Source organism: Leucoraja erinacea, chromosome 35, assembly GCF_028641065.1.
Source record: "Leucoraja erinacea ecotype New England chromosome 35, Leri_hhj_1, whole genome shotgun sequence".
Classification (NCBI taxonomy): Eukaryota; Metazoa; Chordata; class Chondrichthyes; order Rajiformes; family Rajidae; genus Leucoraja; species Leucoraja erinaceus.
The window spans coordinates 6,797,609-6,825,608 of record NC_073411.1 but is presented as its reverse complement, the minus strand read 5'-3'; the positions used below and the strand labels follow the sequence as shown (position 1 = coordinate 6,825,608).

Below are 28,000 nucleotides of genomic sequence, written 5' to 3'. Positions count from 1 at the left end.
GGGAAGAGTTTGCCAGCTCTTGGCTGGGCAACTGGAAGGAATACTGTACGACATCATGCCACTACACATCAGAAAAGGTAGCACACTTTACAAGGCTCCGTCCTGCACCACAGATGCTGATCTTGCCTCAGCTGGTTGCAAAATGAGGGTCTTGACAGCCACAGTTTAATTTCAGACCATGAATCACCAGCACACAAATCAACAACAAACAAAGTGACTGCCATTTTTCTTCAAAACAGGTGAAAATTGGGCCAATTAAAGATCTGAAATATTCTACTCTAATATTATCGGATTGATGTGAGAAAACCTGGTAGGATAAAAATACATTTGTTTTACAAAATATCTGGCAGATCTTTTTCTTCGGTGACATGCAACATTTTGGAGTAATTAGAAACCTGTTTGATTTTGAACGTACAATTCTTCCTGGCAATGCCCCCCCCCCCCCCTAAAATATTTGTTGGTTTGTCCATCTAATTATGGAAGATTGAAGACAGTTATGAGAATACTGATCACACACTAAAAATGACCAATACATTTGGATAGGCATGTGAATATGCAGGGCATGGAGGGATATGGATTATACGCAGGTAGTTAAGAGAGGTCATTGGCATCATCTTCGGCACAGATATGGTGAGCCGAAGAGCCTTTTCTTGTGCTGGACTGTTCCATGTCCTATAATGTCTGAAGTCCATGATGCAAATCAAATTTCGTAGGTCCCATATGTAGTCTAGAAAGAACCCCAAAAGGTGTTTGCGTTTCACCTACAGATCCACACACTACCAGTAGAAAACAAAGCAAATAATTTTATTTAATCGTCAATGACTAGACAAATTTGTCCACGATCCTTCCTGTTAATCAAATAATTTGCCAGATGCTACAACCACAGATCATTCTGCACAATTTTGATTGTGTAAATCAACATAAGCAAAGAAAACTTGTCTGTAAATAGTACTGCGACATAGCGATGACAAAGTATTCGAGTCTAGTCCCCAATGTCCACAAGACACACGAACATAAGACACAGAACCAGTGGTAATCCATGTCTCCCTCTTGCCTGCTCTGCCATTCTATAAATTAATCATTTATCTCATTAACACTTTCCTGCATTGACCATTAAATCTCTTAATATGTAAAAGTATATTGACGTCTGTCTTGAATATATTCAGACCGAGTCTCCAAAGCTTTCATGCATAAATAATTCTAAATATCTGCTTCTCTCAAGGGTGAAGAAATTTCAGCGCATCCAAGTATAGAGATAACTCTAAAGGAAGAAGATTTGTCGGAGTCACCTATCCTTGTAGAATAATCACACTCACGTCCTTGTCTATTTACCTGGCCTATCTACAACCCCCGAAACCTCTGCACCCTCCTCACATCACCCAGTTGTGAATTATCAAAATTGGTCTGGCACAGAGGATTTAGTGGGTGGTGATGTTTTTAATCTGACTGAAGTTCCGTTACCAGTGGTGTTCCACAAGGATTACCATCGGGACCTCTGTTGGCTGTGGTGTATGTCATTGATTTGGACAAAAATGTAAATGGGCAGATTAGCAAGTTTACAGATGACATACATTTGGTGGAGTTGCAGAGAGTGCAGAGGATGTCAAAGAATACAGCAAGATTATAGGTCAATTGTAAATATGGGCGGAGAAATGGCCGATGGAATTTAATCTAAACAAGTGTGAGGTGTTGCACTTAAGGAGGTCAAATGCAAGAGGAAAATATACAGTCAATGACGGGAGCCTTGGGAGCAATGATGTACAGAGAGATTTTGGGGTATAAGTCCATTGCTCATTGAAAGCAGCAACACAAGTGTAAAAGGTGATGAAAGTGGTGTATGGCACGCTTGCCTTCATTGCTCGGGGCATTGAGTGTAAAGGTCAGGAAGTCATGTTACAGCTGTATAAAACATTTGGAGTATCGCATGTAGTTTTAGTCACCGCATCACAGAAAGGATACCGAGGCTTTGGAGAGTGTGCAAAAAAAGATTCATGAGGATGTTGCATGGTGTAGAGAGTGCTAACTCTAAGGAGAGGGTGGATAAACTTGGGAATGTTTTCGCTGGAATATCGGTAGTCAGAGACCTAAAGGAGTACATAAAAATATGAGAGGCATGGATAAGGTAGAAAATGTTTCTCCCCACATACAATTGGAGTTGTACCCCAAGATCGACAAATGCTGTAGTAACCATAGACAATAGGTGCAGGAGTAGGCCATTCGGCCCTTCGAGCCTGCACCGCCATTCGATGTGATCATGGCTGATCATCCCCAATCAGTACCCCGTTCCTGCCTTCTCCCCATATCCCTTGACTCCACTATTTTTAAGAGCCCTATCTAGCTCTCTTGAAAGCATCCAGCGAACCCGCCTCCACCACCCTCTGGGGCAGGGAATTCCACAGGCTCACCACTCTCTCTTGGCGGGACAGGCAGCACCTTTGCAGAGAAGGAATGGGTGACGTTCCCGGTCATCCCAGACGACCCAAAACATCACCCATTGCTTCTCTCCAGAGATGCTGCCTGTCCTGCTAAGTCACTCCAGCATTGTGTCTATCTTCGGTATAAACCAGCATCTGCAGTTCCTTCCTACACGCTCCACCCCAAGATCCTTCTGTATATCATGTTCATAAGATTGCCGCTATTTACTGTCTATTTTCATCCTACATTTCACTATTTTTCCCCCCCATGATGGTAATGTTAAATACTAAGGGCATAGCTATAAGGCAAGAGGGGGAAATGCTAAAGGAGATGTGCGAGGCAATTAAGAAAAAAACAATGTGGGAAGTGTCTGAAACGCACCACCTGGGGCTTGGTGGAAACCGATACAGCAGTGATGAGTGCAACACATGTGGAAGGGGTGGCAAGGTGATGCAGTTGGGTAGAGACTGCTCCATCACAGCACCCGAGATCCAGGTTCAATCATGACCTCGGGTGCTAACTGTGTGGAGTTTTCACGTTCTCCCACGTGGGTTTCCTTCGGGTGCTCTGACTTTCTCCCACAACCCAAAGACATGCAGGCCGGCAGGTTAATTGCCCCTAGTAAGTAGGGAGTGGAAGGGAGAGTAGGATAACATAGAATAAGTGTGGACGGGGGATCAATTGTCGCATTGGACTTGGTGGCCTGTTTCCACCCTATATCTTTCAATTCAATCCACAATTCAAGACACATGAACATGCAGAGAAGGGATAGGTACTATTCTGTGTTCTATAAAAACAATATGCTGTCAGGGATGTGTGGGCAGCTGGAAAATCTGGGAGGGGAGTGTACATTTACAAAAATGCTTGGGTACCTTTGATAGAGATTATACTTGGAATACCAACATTAAATGACCAACATGGAAATTCAAGAGAGGAGTGAGATAAATTTGACATTTTTGCAGCTTTTGTCAAAAGGCGACTGCAATTTTTGGAAAATCCCAACCTCTTCAGAAACCATGTGAAAGTGATTACAAATTGCAGCTAAATCACAGAACACACCAGGTTGAAACAGTGGAATTTTTAACTGCGAGGCAACACGCCCTCATGGAACAAGATGTCGCAAAAAATACTGGGAGGAGGAGAAATCAGGGGATCTATGAGGCTTTCAGTTAGAGTTTGGTTAGAAAGTGTATAGGAAAAGTAAAAGCAAAGTATTATCACGAGGGAGACTAACATTCCCAGGAATCAATGGGAAAGCCTCAATCAGCTCAAACTCAAGTACAATTGATAGAGCAAAGGGAAAGATACCGAGTGCAGACTATAGTTATATCAGTTCCATATCCTCAATAGCAAGAGATGAATTAAATAGTATCCCAGCTTATTGAAGGACTGTTCAGATGCCTAATAATGGAGGGGATGAAGGTGTTCCTGAATTTGGCGGTGCATGCTTTCAAGCTTTTGGCCTTTCTTCTCCATACCTTCTTGAAAAAAAATGTAATGACTCCACTCCGCTGTGAGTCCCTGGCAGGAGTTTGCAGGATGTCATTATCCATGCACAGGAAGAACACAACAGTGGAGGGTAAAAGGTGGAAGAAACACACCATCTCCCAAACTAGCCAACCACCTGCCCTGTCGTGCCTTTTGCCTCTTCCGTTGCCAAGGCTGTGAGCTCCACAATAACCACCTCAGAACCCACAACACCTTGTTAGAAGCATGTCATCCTTGATTTCCAAGGACAGCCCAAGAAGAAAAAAAACACCAACAATGATTGCTGGGGTTGATAGCCAGTCACTTGGTTGTAATTATATGTAATGCCCACAACAATGATTTCTTGGGCAATGTTCCAAGTGGTGCAGATCACACAAAAGAGGATGTTTAAAAGAGGAAGTCAGTGAGTGCACAATTAGCTTGATATGTTTACAATAACTTTAACCTGCATTACTCAGTGTGCTCCTGCTCTGAAGGGGATGATTAAAAAGGATCTGTGATCCTCATAGCCTTGGTCTCCACACAAACCATAAGTCCCTTCTGTGCATAGAAGCACATATCAGGTGCAACCAAAGCTGGGACATCACAACTGCTCTGAAACCTTGAATAACAACAGCAGCACTATTCGCCATTGCTGCCCTTATTATATAGGAGGGGCATTGGCACAGTGATGCCAGACAGGAGTAATAGAGCAGCCCGCTATAATGCCTACCATTGTGTTTTTGCCTCGCAGTTGCCTGCGACTTTATACAGCAGGCACTAAAACAGGGTTCAATCAATACTTGAAAAATTAATCCCCATCAAATTTATCTCTAAATGTACAGAGACAAACCTGTGTGCCTGGAAACCATTGTAGAAACAAGGAACTGCAGATATGAACAAAGTGCTGGACTAACTCAGCGGTTCGGGCAGTATCTCCATAGACAATGGAAAGGTGACGTTTCAGGTCGGGGAACATCGCCCATCCATGTTCTCCAAAGATGCAGCCTGGTCCGCTGAGTTACTCCAGCAATTTGTGTCTTCTGTCTGGAAGCCATTATTGAGTTACCTGGGCCATTCAATTGAGTTTCGGGCATGTGTGCTCCACATGTGTGCCAGCTCTTGTTATAAGGTTATAAGGTTCTATAAATCTAAATTACAATTAGAGGCAGAGGAAATAAGGTGTCCATATAAAGGACAAAGATTTCAGAATCATTTTCTCAATCAATGTTACATTCTGAGGAAATGTTTGTCCTCCAGACTTGAAGAAAAATCCACAAGTTTCAAAAACGTGTGAAATGCAGCAAACTGAACATTAATGCTAATCACTCTAACCTTCTGAAGTAAAGTAAAAAGTACAGTAGCCTTTATTGTCATTTCCTTCGAAATGTTTTGTTCGTTTTGTTTCGTTCGTTCGTGTTGAAATTTCAAAAACACACAATAAACACAAATTTACCATCCACCACAGTGAGTTCACCAGGCACCTCCTCACTGTGATGGAAGGCAAAAATCTTAAAGTCCTTGTCTCTTCCCTCCTTGCTCTGCCTCTGCTCCGAGGCGACCTGTGAGCTCCCGACGCTGTCGTCCACCGATCCTCCAAGGTCAGGTCGCAGCTGCCGCTGGAACGCCACAGCTCCGTTGTCGGTCAGTGCCCGCTGCCGCTGCAACGCCACAGCTCCAATGTTGCCGCTGGAACGCTGCCCCAGCTCCGAGGCCGCCAGCTTCGCCATTAGGCCTCGAATCAGATGAAGACGGACACGGGGGATACGACAAGAGAAGTCGCATCCCCCCCCCCCCCCGAAGGAAGAGACCAAAAACACGTTTCTCCCCCCCACACCCATACACAACATAATAAAATAAAAATAAAACCAAAAATTAACTAAAACAGGACAAAAGAACAAACAAAAAAAGAAAAAACAAACGGACTGCAGGCGAGCCGCAGCTGCTAAGGCAGCGCCGCCATCTTGGAAACACACATTCCATAGAACAAGCACCTGTCAATGACTCTGACCAGCTACCAAAAGAACCCGTTCTTCTGCTGCAGTGTTGGACAAATAACTGGAAATAAAAGGCAACTGGTAACGGTTGAAATACAAGAAGGTAGACAAAAGTGCTGGAGAAACTCAGCGGGTGGAGCAGCATCTATGGAGCGAAGGAAACAGGCGACGTTTTGGGTCGACACCCTTCCTCAGAAATATAAGATGTGTGCGGAAATGAAGAAACGTTAAAGCCTCTGTCCCACTTTCCCGAGTTACTCACCAATTCTCCCAAGTTTTTCTCTTGATTCAAATTCGGAGGTGCTAGCCGTAGGTACTCGGGGCTATTTTATTTACACGTGGACATTTTTCAACATGCTGAAAAAACGCCCCGACTGACCTGATGTCCCGAGCACCTACGGCTGGCATTACGAACTGCTACAAAAATATCTATGGACTCCTATGGACTTGCTACGGACATTCTCCGAGTTTGAATCAAGGGGGAAACTCAGGAGAATTCATGGGTAACTCAGGACAGGGGCTTGATTCTGCTCATCGCCTACCTGGGCACGAATCAGAGCTTCAAAGCTTGGTTGAAAGTAGTCGATGCGACTGTTGTAAAACTTTGGCATCTCATCAAGAAGCTGCTTGTTTTTGGCTTCAAAATCTTCTCGAACTGGCCTTAGCTCCTCCTTTACCTACAAAATACAAACAGCATGAGAGTTGTGATGTTTGTGTCCTGCACTGCTTTGAAGCATGTAATGAGGAATGCGAACGAGAAGTAGCAGGAAAGAAGGTTTGGAACAGCACTGGGCAAAGAAATACATTTGCAAGTGCCAAGTTCAGATGGTTCAGATTAAAGTTTGCCAGTAATTCACTGATAAAACACAGTGGAGCGAGATTCACTCTGCTGTGAAACTAACATCAGAAAGAGATTTAAGTAAAAAACTGAGGTGCAAACCAAGTGCTAAACAACAGACATCAAAAAAGCTTAGTCATAGAAACATAGAAATTAGGTGCAGGAGTAGGCCATTCGGCCCTTCGAGCCTGCACCGCCATTCGATATGATCATGGCTGATCATCCAACTCAGTATCCCATCCCTGCCTTCTCTCCATACCCCCTGATCCCTTTAGCCACAAGGGCCACATCTAACTCCCTCTTAAATATAGCCAATGAACTGGCCTCCTTCTGTGGCAGAGAATTCCACAGATTCACCACTCTCTGTGCAAAAAATGATTTTCTCACCTCGGTCCTAAAAGACTTCCCTCTTATCCTTAAACTGTGACCCCTTGTCCTGGACTTCCCCAACATCAGGAATAATCTTCTTGCATCTAGCCTGTCCAACCCCTTAAGAATTTTGTAAGTTTCTATAAGATCCCCCCTCAATCTTCTGAATTCTAGCGAGTACAAGCCGAGTCTATTCAGTCTTTCTTCATATGAAAGTCCTGCCAACCCAGGAATCAGTCTGGTGAACCTTATCTGTACTCCCTCTATGGCAAGAATGTCTTTCCTCAGATTGGGAGACCAAAACTGTACGCAATACTCCAGGTGTGGTCTCACCAAGACCCTGTACAACTGCATCTTATAAGGAGCAGAAAGGACCAGTTGTGATTAACGGTGGAGAATTAAACAACTAACAAGCCAGGTGACTCTCTGAATCTTGGTCCCAGAAACAGAACTGAAATTGTTCATGACAATCGCTCCACTCTTATAAACCTCTTCTCCAACAGCAGTTTATCCTGTGTCTGTGCACTGAGGATGGCTTGATTGTAATCATTTATAGTCATTCTGCTGAATGGATGGCACGCAACAAACAAAAAGCTATTCACCCTACCTGGGTACATGTGACAATAAACTAAACTAAACTTGGAGCAGGCTCCTGGACAATCTTTGTCCTAAATGATGTTGGGACTCGGAATATGAGCGTTAAAGTTAAAGATGATGCATTTGTAGCCAAGTTCATCCAGAAATGCCCAATGAACTATCTATTTTGGCTTCTCTCCATGACCCCCATCACTACAGAAGCAATTCTTCAGCCAATTCGATTCACTCCATGATACATTAGTAAAAATAGGTGGCATTGTTTACAGCAAAGGCTATGGGTTTTCAGCCGAAACCCTAAGGTCTCAACCTGAAATGTCAACCATCCCAGATGCTGCTTGACTTGCCGAGTTCTCCAGATGCCATCTGCAATCTGTCGTGTCTCCAAAGATAAATCAAGGATCATCTTGCTCCTACTTACCTGGTGAAGCTTCACCAGCACAGGTCCAGATTTCTCCTTCTCTTCATACTTCTCCACTTTGGATTGTAATCTTTTGTAATCTTGTAAAGTCTGTTCTCGTCTCTTTACTGCCATGTTGAGACTTGGGAAAACATTGCCGAACCTAGCAAAAAATAAAATGAGGAAAAACTAGTAAAATGTCACAGTTATGAACCTAAATAGAATTCAAAAGCCTTACAGTTAGAAATTGGAGCACGGAATCCAAAGGACAGGCTGAAATTTGAGTAAATTGCAATCAAAAATGGGCGATAGTTATTTTGCAAGTTATATTTCAAAGGCACATAGGACTAATCAGAGATGACCAGTAGGGCTTTGTTAATCTGATTGAATTTTTTGAGTAGGTAACACAATGTACAGGATACCGAGTTGGATGATCAGCCATGACCATATTGAATGGCGGTGCAGGCTCGAAGGGCCGTGGCCTACTTCTGTGACTCGAAGACTTTGTTATCTTTCACAAAAATATAAATCAAGTTTTTCAGTGTATTTATGTAGATATTGATGATCTGAAGCATCACCCAGAAAGGCTTAGGTGGTTCTTCCCCTTCCTCTGCGTTGATGTGCTTACTCAAAAAACAGAAAACATTGGAAACACTCAGCAGGTCAGGAAAGAGAAAGAGTTAACATCTCAAGTTGAAGTGCCTTCGTCAGAAATGTGAAACAATTCTGTCCAAAGGTCTTTGGCCCGTGATGTTAATGCTGTTTCTCTCTGCGCAGATGCTGCCTGACTTCCTGAGTGTCTCCAGTATTTTCTGTATATACAGTGGCTTGCAAAAGTATTCATACCCCTTGAACTTTTCCACATTTTGTCACGTTACAACCACAAACGTAAGTGTATTTTATTGGGATTTTATGTGATAGACCAACACAAAGTGGCGCATAATTGTGGAAGGAAAATGATACATGGTTTTCAATTTTTTTTACAAATAAAAAACTGAAAAGTGTGTTGTGCAAAAGTATTCAGATACCCCTTTACTCCAGTGATACCCCTAAATAAAAGAGTCCAGTGCAACCAATTGCAGCACCTTCAGAAGTCACCTAATTCTCCCAATTTTGTAGTCCTTGCTGTCTCCTCCCCTTCCTCAGCCCCCCTGCTGTCTCCTCCCATCCCCCAGCCTTCCACTCCTCCTGTGTTTCTTGTCCCCAATCTAATCTCAGTATGAAGAAGGGTTTTGGCCCGAAACGCTGTTTCTGTGAAGGCCGCTGAGTTTCTCCAGAGTTTGTGTAGAGAACATTAAATACAGCTGAACAAACAGAACATTATGAACAAACAGCATCATGAAGCCCAAGGAGCACACCAGACAGGGATAAAGTTGTGGAGAAGTTTAAAGCAGTGTTAGGTTATAACAAAATATCCCAAGCTTTGAACATCTCACGGAGCACTGTTCAATCCATCATCCGAAAATGGAAAGAGTATGGCACAACTGCAAACCTACCAAGACATGGCCATCCACCTAAACTGACAGGCGAGCATTGATCAGAGAAACAGCCAATAGGCCCATGGTAACTCTCGACCCGAAACGTCACCTATTTCTTAGCTCCATAGATGCTGCCTCACCCGCTGAGTTTCTCCAGCATTTTTGTCTCCCTTGCAGTATTTTCTGGATTGTTCTAGATGTTAAGCATGTGCACACTTCTTGTGGATCATCATTTAATGACGTACATAATGTCCTATTTGCCTGCGACCAACCTTCAAAGCATATCCCTGGATAGGAGGCACTTTGGCAACATTCCAAGGATAAGTAAAGATATTTTGTAAATCTAAGATATTAAATGTACACCAACATCATGCATGAAAATCAAACATGAGAGAATGAAAATGGGCACAGTGGCCATTTTAAATACGTCCAAGTATTTTTCCTAAACATATGCGTACCACAGATCATTTGTCAGATGTTAATTGCAACGTGTAGAGTAGTTTTTCTCTCTCCAGCATTCCCAGGTCACTAGCAGGAGCAGAGCACCATTACTACAAAAACGATAATATAGGCAGGATTCCCTTCCAGTGATGTTGTGACAAGACTGCTTTGGAACATTCAGTCATTAGAAGGGCTCTTGCAGATTAACAGAAACATGCTGTAATTCAAAGTAATTGAACGATCAACAGACGAGGAACACTAGAGAAACACAGAGGAATCAAACAGCCTAATCCTGCCTCAAAAGGAACTGAAGACGCTGGCTTATACCAAACATAGACACAAAGTGCTGGAGTAACTCAGTGGGTCAGACAGCATCCCTGAAGAAATAGGTTTGGGTGACGTCCTGACCCAAAACGCCACCCATCCTTTTTCTCCAGAAATGCTGCCTGACATGCTGAGTTATTCCAGCTCAATTCACCTATAATTCTGCTAAGAAACTGAACTGAAGGGTCCCAACCCGAAATGTCATCTATCCATGTTCTCCGGCGATATTGCCTGAGCCGCTGAGTTAGTCCTGCACTTTATGCCCTTTTTTTTTTGTAAACCAGCACCTGCAGTTCCGTGTTTATGCTCAACAGATTCAGTGCATGAGCATAACTTCAATGCAACACAGACTGTGCAATGCTAACTGTGTCGATAGGAATAAAACTAGCCATGGTTCTGAAACCTCCCATGTCAAACTTCAGAGTGAGTGCTTTGACTGCTGTCATGGTTTTAACCAACACTGACCTGCATTATTTGTATTGACTTTGAACCTAGGTGGAGCACCTTCATTAGATTTGCTTCATTCGATTGCTGGCAGCACGTTATTGGAAGAAAGGTTTAACCACAAGGACTGAAGTTGAAACGTTTTTGTGCAATTCTGAATAACCTTGTGGTGTGAAAGTACATATCAGACTTGCATAGAGAGGGGTCAAGGAGATTTTCAGTCACAGAACGTAGATACAGATTTGTTGCATTACAATCAACAGGAAATAAAAAAGAACAACAAACAAAATCACAGCACACAGGGATACATGTTTAAGATGTTGCTAAATCTATTCATCTTCAAATTCAAGGCAAGATAGTGACGGGAAACAAGGCACCAAGTGAACTACAAGAAGTTGCGGGGGTTTCAATTCAATCACGTTCCTTTCAAGGTGATGACAATAGGTCATTTTCACGTAGAAGCAAAACTGAATTTGCATTCTACTGCACAATAGAAGAATCATGTGATTGGTCAAACGTCAACTGTACAGCCAAGATTGTAGGCAGTCCGAGACTTGAAAAAAACAAGAACATAATAAAAAAACCAAGAAGTGTGGAGAGAAAATGCAACATACGCCTGAAATATTGGGGCAGCATGAAACAACAATGAACGGCTTTAACTACCAAAATATTTCATTTATTAACATCAAGGGTGATAGAAATCAAGTGGAGAGGGAAGTTGAAGAAAAGATCTCTTGAAGCAACCAGATGAAATTCAAACAATACACAATTACAGCCTTTTCAGTCAGCTGGGCCCACTCCACTACTGAATTATCTCAAGGCTGATATGTTGATCATTTAACAAACTGCTTTTGAAATGGGTGAAGAGCAGCACTGGATCTCAATGTCCTGTGCACTGGAAGACTGACAGATGACTGCATCATTACAAGAGTCAGGTTTTATTAATGTTTGCAGAAGTTTTACAGCACTCAAAGAAGGCTTCTATTCATTACGTTTGGGCGCGTTCTTTGGTCAAAGACCAGGATAAATGAAAAAAGCGGTTTGCATCCAGTTCCACCGATTCCCAAATCTGAAACAAACACACGATGCCAGGAATTCATGAAAAGGGATGTAATCACGATTTTCAAGCAACTTGCTTTAAACATCATCTTTGCAATATATTCCAATCTCATGCAAACAGTACTGCGTATACATTTTTTTTCAGTAAAGCTAATTGCACTTATGTGAGAGAAATCTGTCCTTCTTACTCACTCCAAACCAAATGTAACTCCAAAACGAACAGGGACCTGGTACTGGGTCGCCGAGAATGAAGAAGGACCCAGTGAAGGTGGGGGGGTGGGGGCGCCAAATACAAAGAGAGACCCGGCGGGGGGAGGGGCTGTTGCCACGTGCGGCAGTAGGCAATAGATAGGACAGCTCAGTAAGAGTTGTATGACTGTCACTTGTACTGCTTAGGTGAGGTCTGCTACCTGATTTTACCAGGCTGCATGCAAAACAAAGCATTTCACTGTACCTAGGTACATGCAACAATAAAGTATCATTGAATCTACAAATGCAAAATATTGCAAATATTAAAATAACATCAAAAAAAACAAGAAAACAGCAATGCGGGTAAAAGGTAATGCCATATGTATTAGTGAAGAATTTAAAGCAACTCTGTGCTAAGGACGACCTTACATCTTGCACATTTCAAAAACTGAAGATCTCTCTAAATGTTTTAATGCCACAAAGAACTTCTGAAGTTTTGCAATGCTAGAACCAAAGTACCCACTTCATGCACAAGATCCTTCAAACACCAAATGATAAGTTTGTTTTACTGATGTTGGCTGAGGAGATAACACTGTGTCACACACCTAGAATTTCTATCATCTTTTTCAAGAGTACAATGTAAACTTTTGTATCAAATTCCAAGAGGGGAAAAATAAATTTAAGGCCATGTATTTTATCAGAGCAACTGAGAACAATTTGGCTAAATTATGCACATGGCAGAATTATTTAATTTGGCAACTCAGGATCCATCAGTAGGGGGTTTATGAGAATGAAAAATATGCCATATCTTCCAAGTAAAAATGCACTTATCTATTGCAATGCAATAAAAATTAGACATCATACCGTACTGTATTATGTATCTTGCAATTGATATCTGAAATGTTGCTCTTGGTAAACAGAGCTAAAACTTCCCGCTCAAATTTAACCTTGCATGCTGCTAGGAAAACAGCAAACAGCGTAACCAGAACCTGTTCAGTGGTACGGATTTTTTTTTGGCATAAAGTGCAAGCAGCTTTATCAGCACTTTACATTCCCGTAGAAAATCAGTAGTGGCTGACCACACAACTATTTTAGCTGAAATGGACAACACACCAGACACTGCTGGATTGAGTCAACTCATTTTGAGTCACCAAAAGTCAACACTTGGAAATGTTTCTTTTGCTGAAAATTTCCAGTGCGTGCATGTGCAAAATAAAAACAAATCAGTAACAGTAAATGATGCGTTTCATTTTCAAATACATTTTGGAAAAAGTGTTGATGTTAAAAAATAAATAAATCATACACTTTATAAACCATGACACTTCCAAGTAGAATTTACCAATAGTAGTAAAAGATACGTCAAGAATCCTCTGGCCTTGCAGTCAGGCAACAGAGCATCCATCCAGTAACTATGATGTGATTATTGATGATGAACTATGATGAACTGGATATTTTTAGTGCCTTCCCTCACAGTGAATTCTGCTGTGGGGGGACGTTTCATGTTGATTTCTATAGTGTACTGTTCTGTGTCTTTTTTTCTTTTTCTCTTTTTTGTTTTGTATGGATTTATTGACATTTGATCTGTTCAATTAATTTAATCAATCTCTGTAAAGCACTTTGGTTCAAATACTGGTTTTGTTGAAAAGTGCTATATAAATAAACATTATTATTATTATTATTATTATTATTATCACCTGCAAGTAAATATTTAAAATAATAGCAATTCTGAGGAGGAGAGTTAACATTTCAGGTGAACCCAAAAAGCCTGAATTTCAATGACAATCTCTGGAAATGAATGATCGGGGAAAATCTTTAGACTCAAGGTTTAAAATATTTAACTGTAAATATTATACACAGTATTTTTCATTGTCATTACAGAGTTCTTGTTAACATGCAAACTTAAGGCCATTATGTAAAAGACTGAACATGATCTACTTTCTTCAAAAAATAAGCATCGCAGGTTATGTGCCAGCTATGTCACAATTCTTGGAGTGGAGTTAAAAGTTGAAATAAAATTAGAAAAAAAACTGAATCCGGATGGATTACAACCAAAACATGATGACGGTTCTCGTTTTTTTTTTCCCTGCCTCAGTAAACCAAAGCGTATTTAGGAACAGAAGGATCTGGGTGTTTAGATCGGTCTCACCAGAGCACTGATTCAAATACTGGGATGTCAGGACTGTGCTTATGAATAAAGACTGGATAGACTTGGTTTATACTCTCTAGAATTTAGAAGATTGAGAGGGGATATTTAGAAACTTACAAAATTCTTAAGAGGGTTGGAACAGGCTCAGATGCAGGAAAGCCTGTTTTCGATGTTAGGGAAGTCCAGGACAAGGGGTCACAGCTTAAGGATAAAGGGGAAATCCTTTAAAAACGAAATATGAGAAGAACTTTTTTCATTGTCACACAGAGTTGGTGATAACGTGCAAACTCTGCCACAGAGGGTAGACTGAGGCCAGTTCATTGGCTATATTTAAGAGGGAGTTAGATGTGGCCCTTGTGGCTAAGGGGATCAGGGAGTATGGAGAGAAGGCAGGTACGGGATACAGGGTTGGATGATCTGCCAAGATAATATTAAAGGGAGGTGCAGGCTCGAAGGGCCCAAAACCAAAGACTCCTTAAGGAACCTAATTTCTATGTTTCTATGTTTTCTATCTGAGTGTAAGTCCATAGATCTCCAAAGATGGCAGCATGGGTGGACAAGATGGTGAAGAAAGCATTGCAAGATGCTGAACTTCATTAGCCTGGGCAGAGGGGCATGGAGATCATGGTACAACTTTATACACTTGTTCAGCCACAGTTGGAATACTGTACAGCTTTGGCGGCAACGCTAATGGAGGATGCAGGGCAGATTTACCAGGATGTTGCTCGGATGAAACTATCCCATGTGGCTGGATAGGCTGGGTTGCTTTCTTTGGAGCAGAGGAGGCCAAGGGTAAACCCAGGAGTGGAATGCGAAATAAGAAGCACAGGGAGAGTGGACGATGAGAAACCATTTCCCATAACACAGATACATCAAAAACCAGAGGGTAAAGTATTAAGCTGAAGGGTTCAGGGGAGCTGAGCAAAGTTGTTTTCACCTCGAGGGTGGGTGTAAACAACTGGAATGCACTGCCCGAGAAGGTGGCGGAAGCACAGATTCTTGCAGCATTCAAAAAGCATTGGGGTGAGCACTAGAACTGGCACGGTACGGAAAGGTTAGGGGCCAAGTGCTCATAAATGGGATTAATTAAGATGGAGACCAGATGGTTGACATGGAGATGATGGCTTGTTTGTGCTCTATAAGTCTAGAGAAAAGGTTCATTGAAATTGCATTAAATACATCTGTCAGCTCTCTCCCTGAAGCACATCAATGAACCAGATGCTTTTATGACAATCCAGTAGCTTCATGATCATAATTAATGATTTTAATTTTATTTAATTAGTTAATTGAATTGAAATTGTCTTCCTGACTTTTGGGGATTTTTACTCCAGTTTGGATTTTAATGGATTAATAATCAGTAGTGTCATAACTATGCTCCAATACACCTGCACCTAACTATATTAGTAAATATAAACACAATTTAATAGACCTTTTTATATATGCTACTTTGGGCAAATATGGACTGTAGCAAGGTCAGTGTATTGAAAAGTCAAAGCTAGTATCAAGCTGAAATTTCTTGGTACTAGATTCCACAATTCCATAACAAATAAAAATTGCTTTGTATATAACATCTTTCTTCACCTGAAATCATTATTTCTTGTCATTTTTGAAGTAAATTATATAGAGCAGTGGAATGCAATACACAGCATGTCAAGGCAAGTATCTAGTACGTCCATCACTGATTTTCCAGCATCCTTGGTTCCAGAGCCTTTCTGGATTATCCATTTTGCCAGACCAACAGACGTCACGGCCTCTGAGAGGAATCCAGCGATACCAGAACGGTCTGCCTAGGCCGCCAGGAAGTCAAGACACCGGCCAGCAAAGTCAGCCTCGGAAATCAGGCTATTGGGAAAAGATCTGCTGGCTCCAGCCGGGCTGGAGCTCCAAACCTATGTTTGGAACTCCAAATATTCTATGTTTGGAGTGTGCATTCAAACTGATGAACAGACTGATGAACATTGGGCTGGACAATTTGTACTGATGTACTGTGGACAATTATCTGAATAGCTGAAAAATGACTAATCAATCGATATTCCTGTCTCTGAGATTCATCTTAGAAGATAGAGCTGCCAGTACAGTGTTCTTGAAGAGGATCGTTGCACAGCTTGTTAAAGAGGCTTTGGTTAATGTGTAATATATGGTAGTTGCCGCGCTCTTCGAATAAACACTGATGACTCTGATGGTGGTGATCATCCCGTCAGGCTCAAACCTGGGCACATTTAGACACTTCATGCTCTTTTCTCAAACTATGTAATTTTAATCAGCTTGTCATGTACGGACCTTTAGACAAAGGTTTATATTTTACAACTCAGACCCTTCCTTTTCTGCCCAGGAGCAATACATCAGTCATTAATAACCATCTTTGAAAGATGCAGGAGATGATAAGTATTCTAGATTTTGAGAATCCCTCATCTTCGACCTGTTCCTCCAACAACCTGAGCACTTACTTCATGCCGACATAAATCATAATAAGATGTCACCTGCACAGTAAATAATATCTGCATTAAGATTGATATGGTGTTGCCAATATTAACTTTGTAGTATGATAGACAAAACCAATGGTCAGAGAAGAACTATAACAAATCACAAAGAAACATTACTATTGCCAACGGTTAAGAAACATTTAGACAGGTACATGGATAGGATAGGTTTAGAGGGATATGGGTCAAACACAGGCAGAAGGGACTAGTATAGATGGGACATGTTTGTCCGTGTGGGTAAGGTGGGCCAAAGGGCCTGTTTCCATGTTGTATGACTCTACCGCAAAACAATGGCTGCATTGGCAACTAATCTCGCAGTAAAAAACCTTTGTATGTGAACTAAGGCAGACTTTAACTGCATTGACTGGCTCACATCATTTTCAGTGGCATCTGGTGCCAAAGCAAAATGACTCAATGAATATCATACTTGTATCTAACAATGCTTTCATCACGCAAGCCCACTTTACAGAGGATTAATATGACCTTTCGTCATGAGCAGCACAAGCAGTTACTTGTGCAAGCAACAAGCTCTAACAAAAACATGCATTGTGGAGGCTGTGTATATAGGCCCTTCAGGATATTATAGCAAAATTACGCTATTAATGACTAAGAGATGTTGCACACCTTTTGGGAAAAAGTCACATCGATGTATCATTTACTTTGATGTTTTAACAAAATTGTTTTATTCTGGGAAAACAAAACAATAAAACAAAAGTGATGCAACTTACAATTCTCGGTGCTTTAACTTGATGTCATTTAAAGGAGTAAATTGCATTCATACTCTGCCACAAAATTGCATTCATACTCAATTCTCTACCACAGAAGGCTGTGGAGGCCAAGTCAATGCATATTTTAAGACAGATTCTTGATTAGTACGGGTGTCTGGGGTTATGGGGAGAAGGCAGGAGAATGGGATTAGGAGGGAGAGATAGATCAGCCATGATTGAATGGTGGAGTAGACTTGATGGGCCGAATGGGGATATCTAATATTCCGCACCAATTTAGAGTCAGAGTTGCAATGCTAGAAGCACAGCAACCAGTTTGCCCGTGACTAATTCCCACAAAGACCAATGATAACCAAGCTAATGTTTTTAATTCATGTTGAGTGAGTGTTTAATGTTGACCCCAACAAGGGTTAGTGCCAGGGAATCTTTTGTATCCATGCTGGTAACATGATAGAGCTCCAGTTTAAAACCTAATTCAAAAGGTATCACCTCTAATACCACAGCATTCTTTTGAACCATATCCGTGTGCAGCAGCCTAGAGTTTTGTATACAAAGTGCTGGAGTAACTCAGCAGGTCAGGCAGCTCTGGAGAATATGGATAGGTGAAGTTTCAGGACGAGACCCTTCTTCAGACTGATTATAGGTGGGAGGGGGGGGGGGGGGGGGGGGGGGGAGGTACTCCAGCACTTTGTGTCCTTTTATGTATGAACCAACATCTGCAGTTCTTTGTTTTTCTACAAATGTTATGGGGCGAGGGCGATACTGTGGCTTTTTGGCACTGTTGACTTCTAACCCTCCCAAAAATTGCACCCTAATTTAGTTGCGAATGCACTCTTCAACAAAGTGTTACTCAACAAGCTACACTACGCTTGCCTTCACTTGCCCAACTAACTACTTAGATTTCTACAGATTCCACTTGTAGCGACATGCTTTCATGTGTCATACTATTTGCATATTTAAAGGCCACTGCTCCACACAGATACGCCGCCTGTGTAGGGGAAAAGACTTAATTGTCCTTATCCAAATACAAAGTCAATTAGCTCAGAGGTTCAAGATTATAGAGAATTTAACATTAACATTAACTTCAATGAACGTTCTTTGATGGGGCCAAAATAATAATGCATTCGAAAACAGACTTTCTGGGAAACTGGGAATACATTATCATTGGTAAAGATTGGAAATTGTAAAAGATTCTTATGGCTTTTAGGGTGTTTAATGTGTAGTTAAAAGGGCAATAACCTAAGAATACATTTTGATCTCATGTCTGACCATGCTCACAATGAAAAATTACCCGGTAACATGGAGCCGAAATGATGAGGAAATCTCAGAGCAGACCAATCCAAATTATTAACGATACTATTGAAATGCCACGAAACCAAAATTGATTGAAGTGAATTTATTCTGAATTTGATGGTTTAAAAATAGGGCAGCTGACAATGGTTATATGGCAATTATTTATTTGAATGACGTAGAAACTATGAAATGTAACAGTTTGTTGTTGGCTCAGTGGTTAGTAATGGTGCCTCAGAGCCAGATATTTGTAGTTTACCTCCAGAACATTGCACTCAGTCAGCATTCATGAGGAGCATATGGATATTAAACCAAGACTCTATAGAAACTGGCTTAGGTGCAGGAGAAGATGATCATGGCTGATCATCCAACTCAGTATCCCGTACCTGCCTTCTCTCCAATCCCCTTGGCCACAAGGGCCACATCTAACTCCCTAAATATAGCCATTCAACTTCAACAAAGAGCACCAGGATTCACCACTCTCTGTGCTCCTCACAGTTCCCCCTTATCCTTAAGCTAACCCCTTGTCCTGGATCTCTTCCAAGATGGATAAATATATTCAACAAAGAGCATAGGACAGTTCCCAAGCTAAAATGTACTCACCTAATACCATACATTGACCAGATTTCTGGTCAATTTTTCACCATTATTCGCACGTTTCCTGTATTACAACAAAAATGCTGTAAAGCACTATGTAATATCCTGAGATCTTAAAATGTGCTGTATAAACCCATCTCAATTTATTCGGAGAATGCAGAGAAGTGATTAAATATTCCACACTAGATCAATATTTTAAATTTGTTTTTTCAGAAATGTTTTTATCCCATTTCCATTTCATTTTATCTCCTTTTGTGGCCAGCGTAAACCACTTTCTAGATGGTGGGTAACTAAAAATCACAGGTTGGTCTTTGAAGATGGTTACTATAGAAAAACGATATAATGCAGAAATAAGTTGAACTTCATGTTTGGAATCGGACACAATGCTGGGAGGGGAGGTAATTGATAACTTGGGGTACTTCTCAAAGCCCAATAGAAAGACCACGACCCCCTCCATATAAAAAAAAAAATCTACTATAAGTGAAAATACTCCCACTGAGCCTTAACTCTCCAAGATAAATTATGCCCAGAGGGAATGTTCCACCAGCCTGTCTTAAACTGAAAGCTGTCACAGTTAATAGGCATCAGCATCTTCTTCAAGTTTATCGGCCCCACACAACAAGAGTGTTATAATGTCTATACCAACAAGGACATGAGCTGTAATGGAACTTAATATCAACATTGAGACTACAATTACAATCAGATTTGAGAGTTAATGCAACCCCTAGCCTGCTTGATGTGTTTCTTTTCAATAAAGAGCCACCAAGAACGGGAAGGGTGTGTGCACAATGGATGCAATAGAAACCTATTGCTCCTGTGGAGAAGACAGTAAATATATTTGTCTCCGTTTTTTACAAAAGCTGGTCTCTGCCAAACTGCGCTTACAGCCCATGCAAGAGTAATCCTGGATAGAAGCCACATGTGACCACAAACTGAGCTGTACGCAGCTTTCTCAAAGGGCACAAGAGCCCGAATAAAAGATATTCCATGCTTTATGAAATAAACTTTCCTAGAAATCAACACCAACATTGCCTTCTCTTTTTCATTTGAAGAGTTCCTCTGTAATACCCACTTTTGAAGTATGAAGCGTTGAGACCACCAACTGCTGTATATTACACAGAACAATGCTAAAGCAAGGGAATATAAGTGTTTCTTTATCTCCAAGGGTGCAAATTCAATACTTGTCCAATAATTACAGACCTTCCTTCACCTCTTAATATATAAACTGCCACATTACACTAATTATAGAATTGTTAATCCACAGCGGTGAAAAAGCTTTGCAAACCCCTACTTAAGGATTAAGAGAGAGACTAATCTGCCAGGCACACTTGCAATGTTCTCCATGAATTGTAAGTGGGAGGACTCTCTCAGGAATATCCATTCACTGGCTCCAGCTGGCTGAACTCAAGACCAGTCCTCCCACACTCACGTACATGGAGATCAAATACCACAAAGGCCACACTGGACTATTTGGTTAAAGAGAGAGTGAGAGAGTGAGAGAGAGAGAGAGAGAGAGAGAGAGAGAATAGGAGTGTCGCAAACCTTTAGCTGTTTAAACATGAGGTATACTCTGCCCCACTGTATCGGAAACGTGTATTTAATAAGCCATGAGCTGTCACAAACCAAGCCACTCGTTATTTTGTTTCCAGGTAAACACTTGTGGCTTCTAATCTGATCTAGATTTTGCCAATAACTTGTATTAAGCACCGAATTGCCAGTTCTGATGAAACGCTGCTTATACGAAACATAAACTCTGCTCATCTCACTGTAGCCACCGCCTAAACCACTGAGCAAGATTTTAGTTTTTTTTTTAAAGCAAACAGTAATTGTATCTTTGATGCATTACAACACATTTACCATTCTAGATTTATGGCAAAGAAAAGAATTATTGGGCATTTTGTGTCTTCCTCTACAAAGATAAACAGGAAGTATATGTATCAATCCACTGCCATTTCCTAATACCCCATTACAAGTTTTCCATCTGATTCATACGCACATGTGTCCTCATTTTTTACACTTATTTTTTTATATCTCTAGAAGTTCTTATTGATGCTTTAAACTATCTCATTATTTACCCTCCATTACTACAAATCACTTCATCATCCATTCATCATAAATCCAAAATGTTCCTAATCCCAGGCATTTCTGACATTTTTAAGATTTTTCCGTAAATTTTATTTCCCGGTAATCTATTGTTGGATCAGTAAAACTGTTGCATTTTGTGCCTTGGCATGAGTGAACATTTGTTACAACATTTGTTTTTTTTTAAATTGTACCCATTTCCTGTCTTCCATCTTAAGACGTTGATGTGGTTTCTCAATCAACCACAGCCACACCTTCATAGTTTCTTTTGTTTAAATTGCAAACCTGCTTTCAATTTGAACAATATCGCTTGCAAAATTTTATTGCTTTACTATGACGCTCTGCAACAAAATTATTAATCCCTCTTTTGTGTATGAACTAAAAGCTGTTCGTAGATCCTTGTCATGCTGATCTGGACATCTGCCCCATACTTGTTGCAGAAATTCATTCTCTAACTTGTCAGTGTTAATTTAATTCACATTTTCAGTACGTAGATTAAAATCCCTCTACTACTATTCAGCAGCCTATAAACAATTCCACCAAATCTTTCCTGCCCTCTGCTGCTTTTTAACTCAACCCAAACTGATTCTATTTTATACACTAATCTGCTGAACCAAAATCTTTTCCAAGGACTGTATCAATGGCAATGCCTGGCCTTCTGAAATGTTGAATAGTGTGAATATCAACAAGCAGCATAAACCACGAGATTAAGCAAACACAATGAGATCAGACAACCTTCCAGTTATAGTACTATTACTTCAGCTCCAGAACTAGGTAAGATCCTAAAGGACACAAAGTGTTAGAGTAACTCAGCAGACCATTCTGCCATCATTGAGAACATAAATAGCTGACATTTCGGGTTGAGACCCGCTCTTCAAGCTGATCCAAGCAGAGCACGAGTTCTTCTGGTTTGCGGAAGGCGTCACTCTGACAAAGAAGGATGCCCAGGACAGACAGGTCAGTATGTGAATGGAAGTGGAGTGAAAATAGCAGCAGCTCATAATGCTAACGGTAGGTACTCGGGAAATCCGGTAACTCGTGACTCTTTTTCAAAACTGTGAAAAATGTCCACGAGTAAAAAAATAGCCGTGATGAAAAAAAATGGTTAATTTTTACTCGTACGAGCCGCTACGAGACATCCACAAACTCCTACGGACCCGCTACGGACATTCTCCGAGTTCGAATCAGGGGAAAACTCGGGAGAACTCTTGAATTACCTCGTACAGTGAGGCAGGCCCTTAAAACAGAAATCAATTGGCATCAAGGAGGAAAAAGCTCCAGCAATTGAAGTCACACTATGTACAAAGGAACACGGTTTTGGTCATTGGAGGTTGATCATTCAAGTGCTACAGTATCGTTGTGCGAGTTACTGCGATGTGGTCCAGGCCAAAACTATCTTCACCGTTTCATTAATAATCTTCATTACATCTCAAGATCAAAAGTGAGAATATTCACTGATGATTGCACAACATTCAATTTCATTTACAATTCCTCAGTATATGGAGCAGCCTATGCCGAAATGTAACTAGATCTAAACAACATTCAGACGAGGGCTGTTAAGAGGTAAGTAACATCAATGGCAGTCACAGACGAAGGAGCTGGTGAATGGTCTCAGCCCGAAGTTCCATCTGACCATTCCCTGCTCGGATGCTGCCAGACCTGCTAAATTCCTCCAACACTTTCCGGCAAGAGGGAGTTTCAGCACCACTCCTGACACTCAATGGCAATATCGCTGTGTCTCCCCCACCGTGAATATCCAGGAGTCTCCACTGAACGGACACTCAATGGAAAGAGCAGGAAGGAACTGCAGATGCTGGTTTACACTGGAGAGAGACACAAAAAGCTGAGTAACTCAGCGGGTCAGGCAGCATCTCTGGAGAAAAGGAATAGGTGATAGATGTTTTGGGTCGAGACGCTTCTTGAGGCCGTGAACTGAATGAGTTACAAACACTGTGGCTATAAACAGCTGTCGAGCAGTTGGCCATCCTATGCCAAATGACTCACCTCCTGACTTCCCAAAAGGCTTTTCATCATCGCCAAGGAGCAGGTCGTGAGTCAAATGGAAAACACACTGCCTGGTCAAGTGCTACTCCCATGAAGCTCAACAATATCCGCAGCATATAGGGATGGGCAATAAACATAAATCCGCAAAAAAACAAATAAATTCAAAACAAACTTTGTTCCCAGATTGTCACCCTGCAGCTGTGTTTCTGCGAAGGCAATTCAATAATTCATATTTACCACTATTTAAGGGGGTAATTCAATCATTAACTGAAAAATAACTTTCATATCACTTGACTGGGCAGAGCTTTCTATTTCTATGCTGATGTGATTGTATTTACTGTCAGCCGACAAAATAATTTCAATACTTATGAGGACCCCCGTCTCATCAGTTCTGTGCCATGATTACAGATTTAAGCCTGTTGTGGATGCATTAACGTATCCAAGGAGTTCTGTGGTCCGAGGAAGTACGAACTTGAATTTCAACCACACCTTTCATGACCTTGGGGCATCCCTGTGAGCTTTATAACCAACTAGGTAATGCCAAATGCAGGGTGTGTTAAATCAGCTTGCCAGCACTCTTGCATGGGAACACAATGGAAGTGAACTAAAGAAGGTAGCACAGCAGCAGAGCTGTTGCCTTTCAGCGCCAGAGACCCAGGGCTGGACCCTGACTACGGGTGCTGCCTGTATGAAGTTTATACGTTCTGCCCAGGTTTTCTGCAGGAGCTCCAGCTTTCTCCCACTCTCCAAAGAGGTTTGTAGGCTAATTAGCTTTGTAAAATTGTCGCTAGTGTGCAGGGTAGTGCTTGTGTGGGATGGGGGGGAGAGGAATCGCTGGTCGGCACGGACCCGGTTTGCCGAAGGGCCTGTTTCCCTGCTGTATCTCTTTTTTAAAAGGTGTGCAATTATATGACTTCATGTTATGAGAGCCTTTTGAGTCTGCAGCCCTATTATCACCCTCAAAAATGAACGTGCCTTACACTGTCAATGTAAATTCATAAAGTCATGTGATGGGAGGATGCCATGCAATTCGCCACTGCCTTAGCACCAGCTCCGTTAAACAGCAATCCAGTTAGTCCCACTCCCCCGCTTTATTCCCTATCATAAGAGCATTAGAAATAAAAAGAGTCGTGGGCCATATGGCACCTCAAGTCTGCACTGCTCTTCAATACGATTATGACTGATCTGATCATTGGCCTCAACTCCTCTTTCCTGCCTGTTTCACAAAACCCGCAAATGTTTTCAAGCCTTTGAGAAACGTGAACACAATGCCTGCTCTCATCCATCAGCTGCCTTCAACTCAAGAAGTAAAATCTGGAACCACCAATTGCAAAAAAACTGTTCTGTGCTCCCTGGCTCATTTCACTCAGTGAGCTGTGATTGGTGTTTTGCTGACTGACATCCTCATTTGATTTCACAAAAGGTTAAAAAAAAAAATCCTCTCAGTGGTACTAAAATACACAGATGGAGCGAGTAGCTGCCAATTAACTGTTTACTTGTTGCTTAGTGACATAGCACCCAAAGTAGCAACATAACTGAACTCATTTCAAAATTGTAGGCAGCCCCAAATATCAAAATGAAGCGATTGCTGGCTTTCCGAGCCACTGATCAAAGCCCAAATTCGTCTTTCTGACAGTTTTACCATCACTGACTCGTATAATAGCGAAGGTGCAGGAAAAGAAATCAGAGGCTGTCACAGTGAAGCGCGGAGATTGAGGCAACAAGCTTCAACTATTTTTTTAAATCCTAAGCAAACCAGTTGCATTGAACATTAGAGCAGCACATTCGCACAATGGATGTGGATCCTCACAAGGTAAGCTTCCATATCCCTCAGAAATATGATGTGGAATGAAGAAAAAGTCCGCGGTTGTGGCATCTATTTCAATCAAACAAATCCTCTTTACTAATTTTTCATCATTTCTTTGCTCGGGTTAGTGGCTTGTGCCACGGTTTTTATTGGTACCAGTCCTGTGCAATCAAGTAATTCCTCTCTACCAAGGTAGTGATTGTTGGCAGGGTTTCTCATAGCAGATGCGTTCTCTACTATGTCCACTCCAAAATCTAGCGCAACGTTAACGAGCACCTCACAACAAGCATAGTCTTCACCTAGAATTCATACTTCAGCACCCATTTGCTTGTTTGCCAAGTAGCACAAAAATCCATGTCCACTTGTACATTTTAAAATCATGGATAACCTCAAGGCACTGGAGAAATTTCAACAATGTCGCCTCTGCTAAATCCTCTGAAGCAGTTTGCAGGATGGGCAAACAATGTCAATGTCCTCTTTCAGACCACCATCCCCAGTAGCGATGAGTAATCAAATCACTACCATGCCAACACCCGACTTACCGCTCAGAAACTCTCCTCCGAACTTTGCCACAAGAATGGATTTTCAGAAAGGACAAAGAAAATGCTTCACAAAGATTGTGTAGAAAGGTAATATCCCTTATTGAAATGGGAATTTCCTGCCAGTAAACTACTCAAATTGCCCATGGATGATGTTGAAAGATATGGGCATGAAAGATGAGAAACACAAGCACACACACCCCAGCGCTAATGCAACTTTGCTCGGCTGTGTCCCATTAGAGATTGGATCTCAACCTATACTTGAAACAATTTTTTGTACTCTGATCCATTTAAGCTTCAAAGACAGACACAGTGCTGAAGTAACTCAGCGGGTCAGGCAGCATCTCTGGAAAACTTAGATAGGTGACGTTTTGGGAGCAGGGTCCGGACTGAAAATGTCACCTATCCATGTTCTCCAGAGATGCTGTCTAGCCCGCTGAGTTATTCTACCACCGTCCCTTTTTGTATATACCAGCGCCTGCTTTTTTTTGTATAAAGCTCAAAGATATTCACTTTCTGCCCACTGTAGTAATTCAAAACATCTTAAAAGGGGGGAAAACATATGTTAATAAAATTATACAAAAGTGAGGAGTGAAATATATATTCCCATCAAGACCAGTAGGCTCAATTAGATTTATTGCTTTTATATCCTATCCTCTGCACCTTTTTATGCCAATTTAATACATTTTGTTCCTATCATTCGTATCTTGCACTTAGACAATAGGTGTAGGAGTAGGCCATTTGGCCCTTTGAGCCAGCATCACTATACTATCCCACAGAGATACAAGATACAAGATACATTTAATTGTCACAGCTGTGAAAATGTACAGAACCACAATATACTGTTGGCACCACAACCTCAGAATGGAAACTTTTTTTTCCTTAAATACATGGCTTTGATTTGAGAGTGGAAATAGCCACTGTAGGGTTAAACAGTATGACACTACTTGGAAAATAATCAAGCTGATATCTGTAAAGTCGAATAAACTGGGCAACTGTATAAACCATTATTCACGGAGCTATTCAGGTTGAAGGAATGCAGAGAGGTTTTGCAAAGCCATTATGTTAAAATGCACAATGTGGTTGTAGAATGCGTGATGACATCATGCCTTGCGCAGCCAACGTCACTGGAAGGATTCTATCTCAGTTTGTCAGGTGTGCAATTCAAGCCATGAATCAAATGAATGCAACAAAGAGAAGAAGCAACATCGGATATTTAAACAGCCTTCAGGAATGCTTGCTTCCCCAATGTGAACCTACACGTCCGTCCATCCACCCACCAGGAAGTGAAATGGAAACCAGTCTGCTTCAGCCAAGTGGTTTAAAATGTAAGGCAGTGTTAGCAGTATTTTTTTTTTTAATGGCTTAATGAAAGGGAAATATGAATCCATTCATTGAACCACAGGCATGATCTAACAGTGAGCAAAGCGCACTCGCCCCAGAGACAGGAAAGATTTGCATGAGGTGCTAATCAGTAAATCTCTACAATTATAAATAGATAAATGCCTAACTTTCCCACCACACTAGATCAATTGCCTGTGAAAGAAAAAGTGTAGAAATATGAGATGCCCACAGATTTATGCTACGTTCACAAGCATGGACTACTGAAAAAATCCAAAGCTTCAATGGGCAATACAGACAGGAGTGTTACAACTGCTTTCTTGATATATAACTGCCGTTCAGTGAAGTTTTTCCCTGGGTCTGTAATCTACTGCCAAGCACAGCATAACAATAACAGAGCCTGCAGCAGACGTTTTAAATTTTACAAGTTAACTGCTACATTCTCAGAAATGGTGTCGATGATGTTATCACAACTTTGGAATTGTAAAACCAGGACAAAGTAAAAGCGGCACTCAATGTCAGTAACAAAGTTGGAGACTATGACAATAGATCGAAACATGGGCCAAATATAACAGTCTGTGATCAGAAATCCATGGCTTCCGTCAGCTTGTGCACTTTAACATCGAAAGGCATCAGAATATGGATGAGTTTGTTTCCACCATGAGCAATTCCTCACCGGAATGTGTCTCCAAGACAAAACAAACATTGTGTGCAGGGCTGTATGGCAAGATCACAATGCTTATTCCTGGAATGCGAATAGTCCAGCCCAGATTACCATTGTACAAAACATGAAACCAAAGGAAACATTCATGATCTCAAGAAAGGCTGAAGCCAAAAGTACTGAATTTAAGAGTTGTTTAAGAAAGAACTGCAGATGCTGGAAAAATCGAAGGTAGACATAAATGCTGGAGAAACTCAGTGTGTGAGGCAGCATCAATGGAGCGAAGGGAACAACGTTAAGAGTTGGGATTATC

General features: G+C 41.3%; 1 protein-coding gene across 1 annotated transcript in view; it reads right to left on the bottom strand.

Annotated features, from left to right (window-relative positions):
* Nucleotides 1-28,000, bottom strand: part of bin3 (bridging integrator 3) — a 72,345-nt gene that overhangs the window by 29,873 nt on the left and 14,472 nt on the right. The window contains exons 4-5 of the mRNA XM_055662185.1: nucleotides 8,102-8,243; nucleotides 6,422-6,556 (exon numbers count right to left, since the gene is read on the bottom strand). Of these exons, the coding sequence (XP_055518160.1) occupies nucleotides 6,422-6,556; nucleotides 8,102-8,243 (277 nt within the window). The remainder of the gene's footprint in view (nucleotides 1-6,421; nucleotides 6,557-8,101; nucleotides 8,244-28,000) is intronic.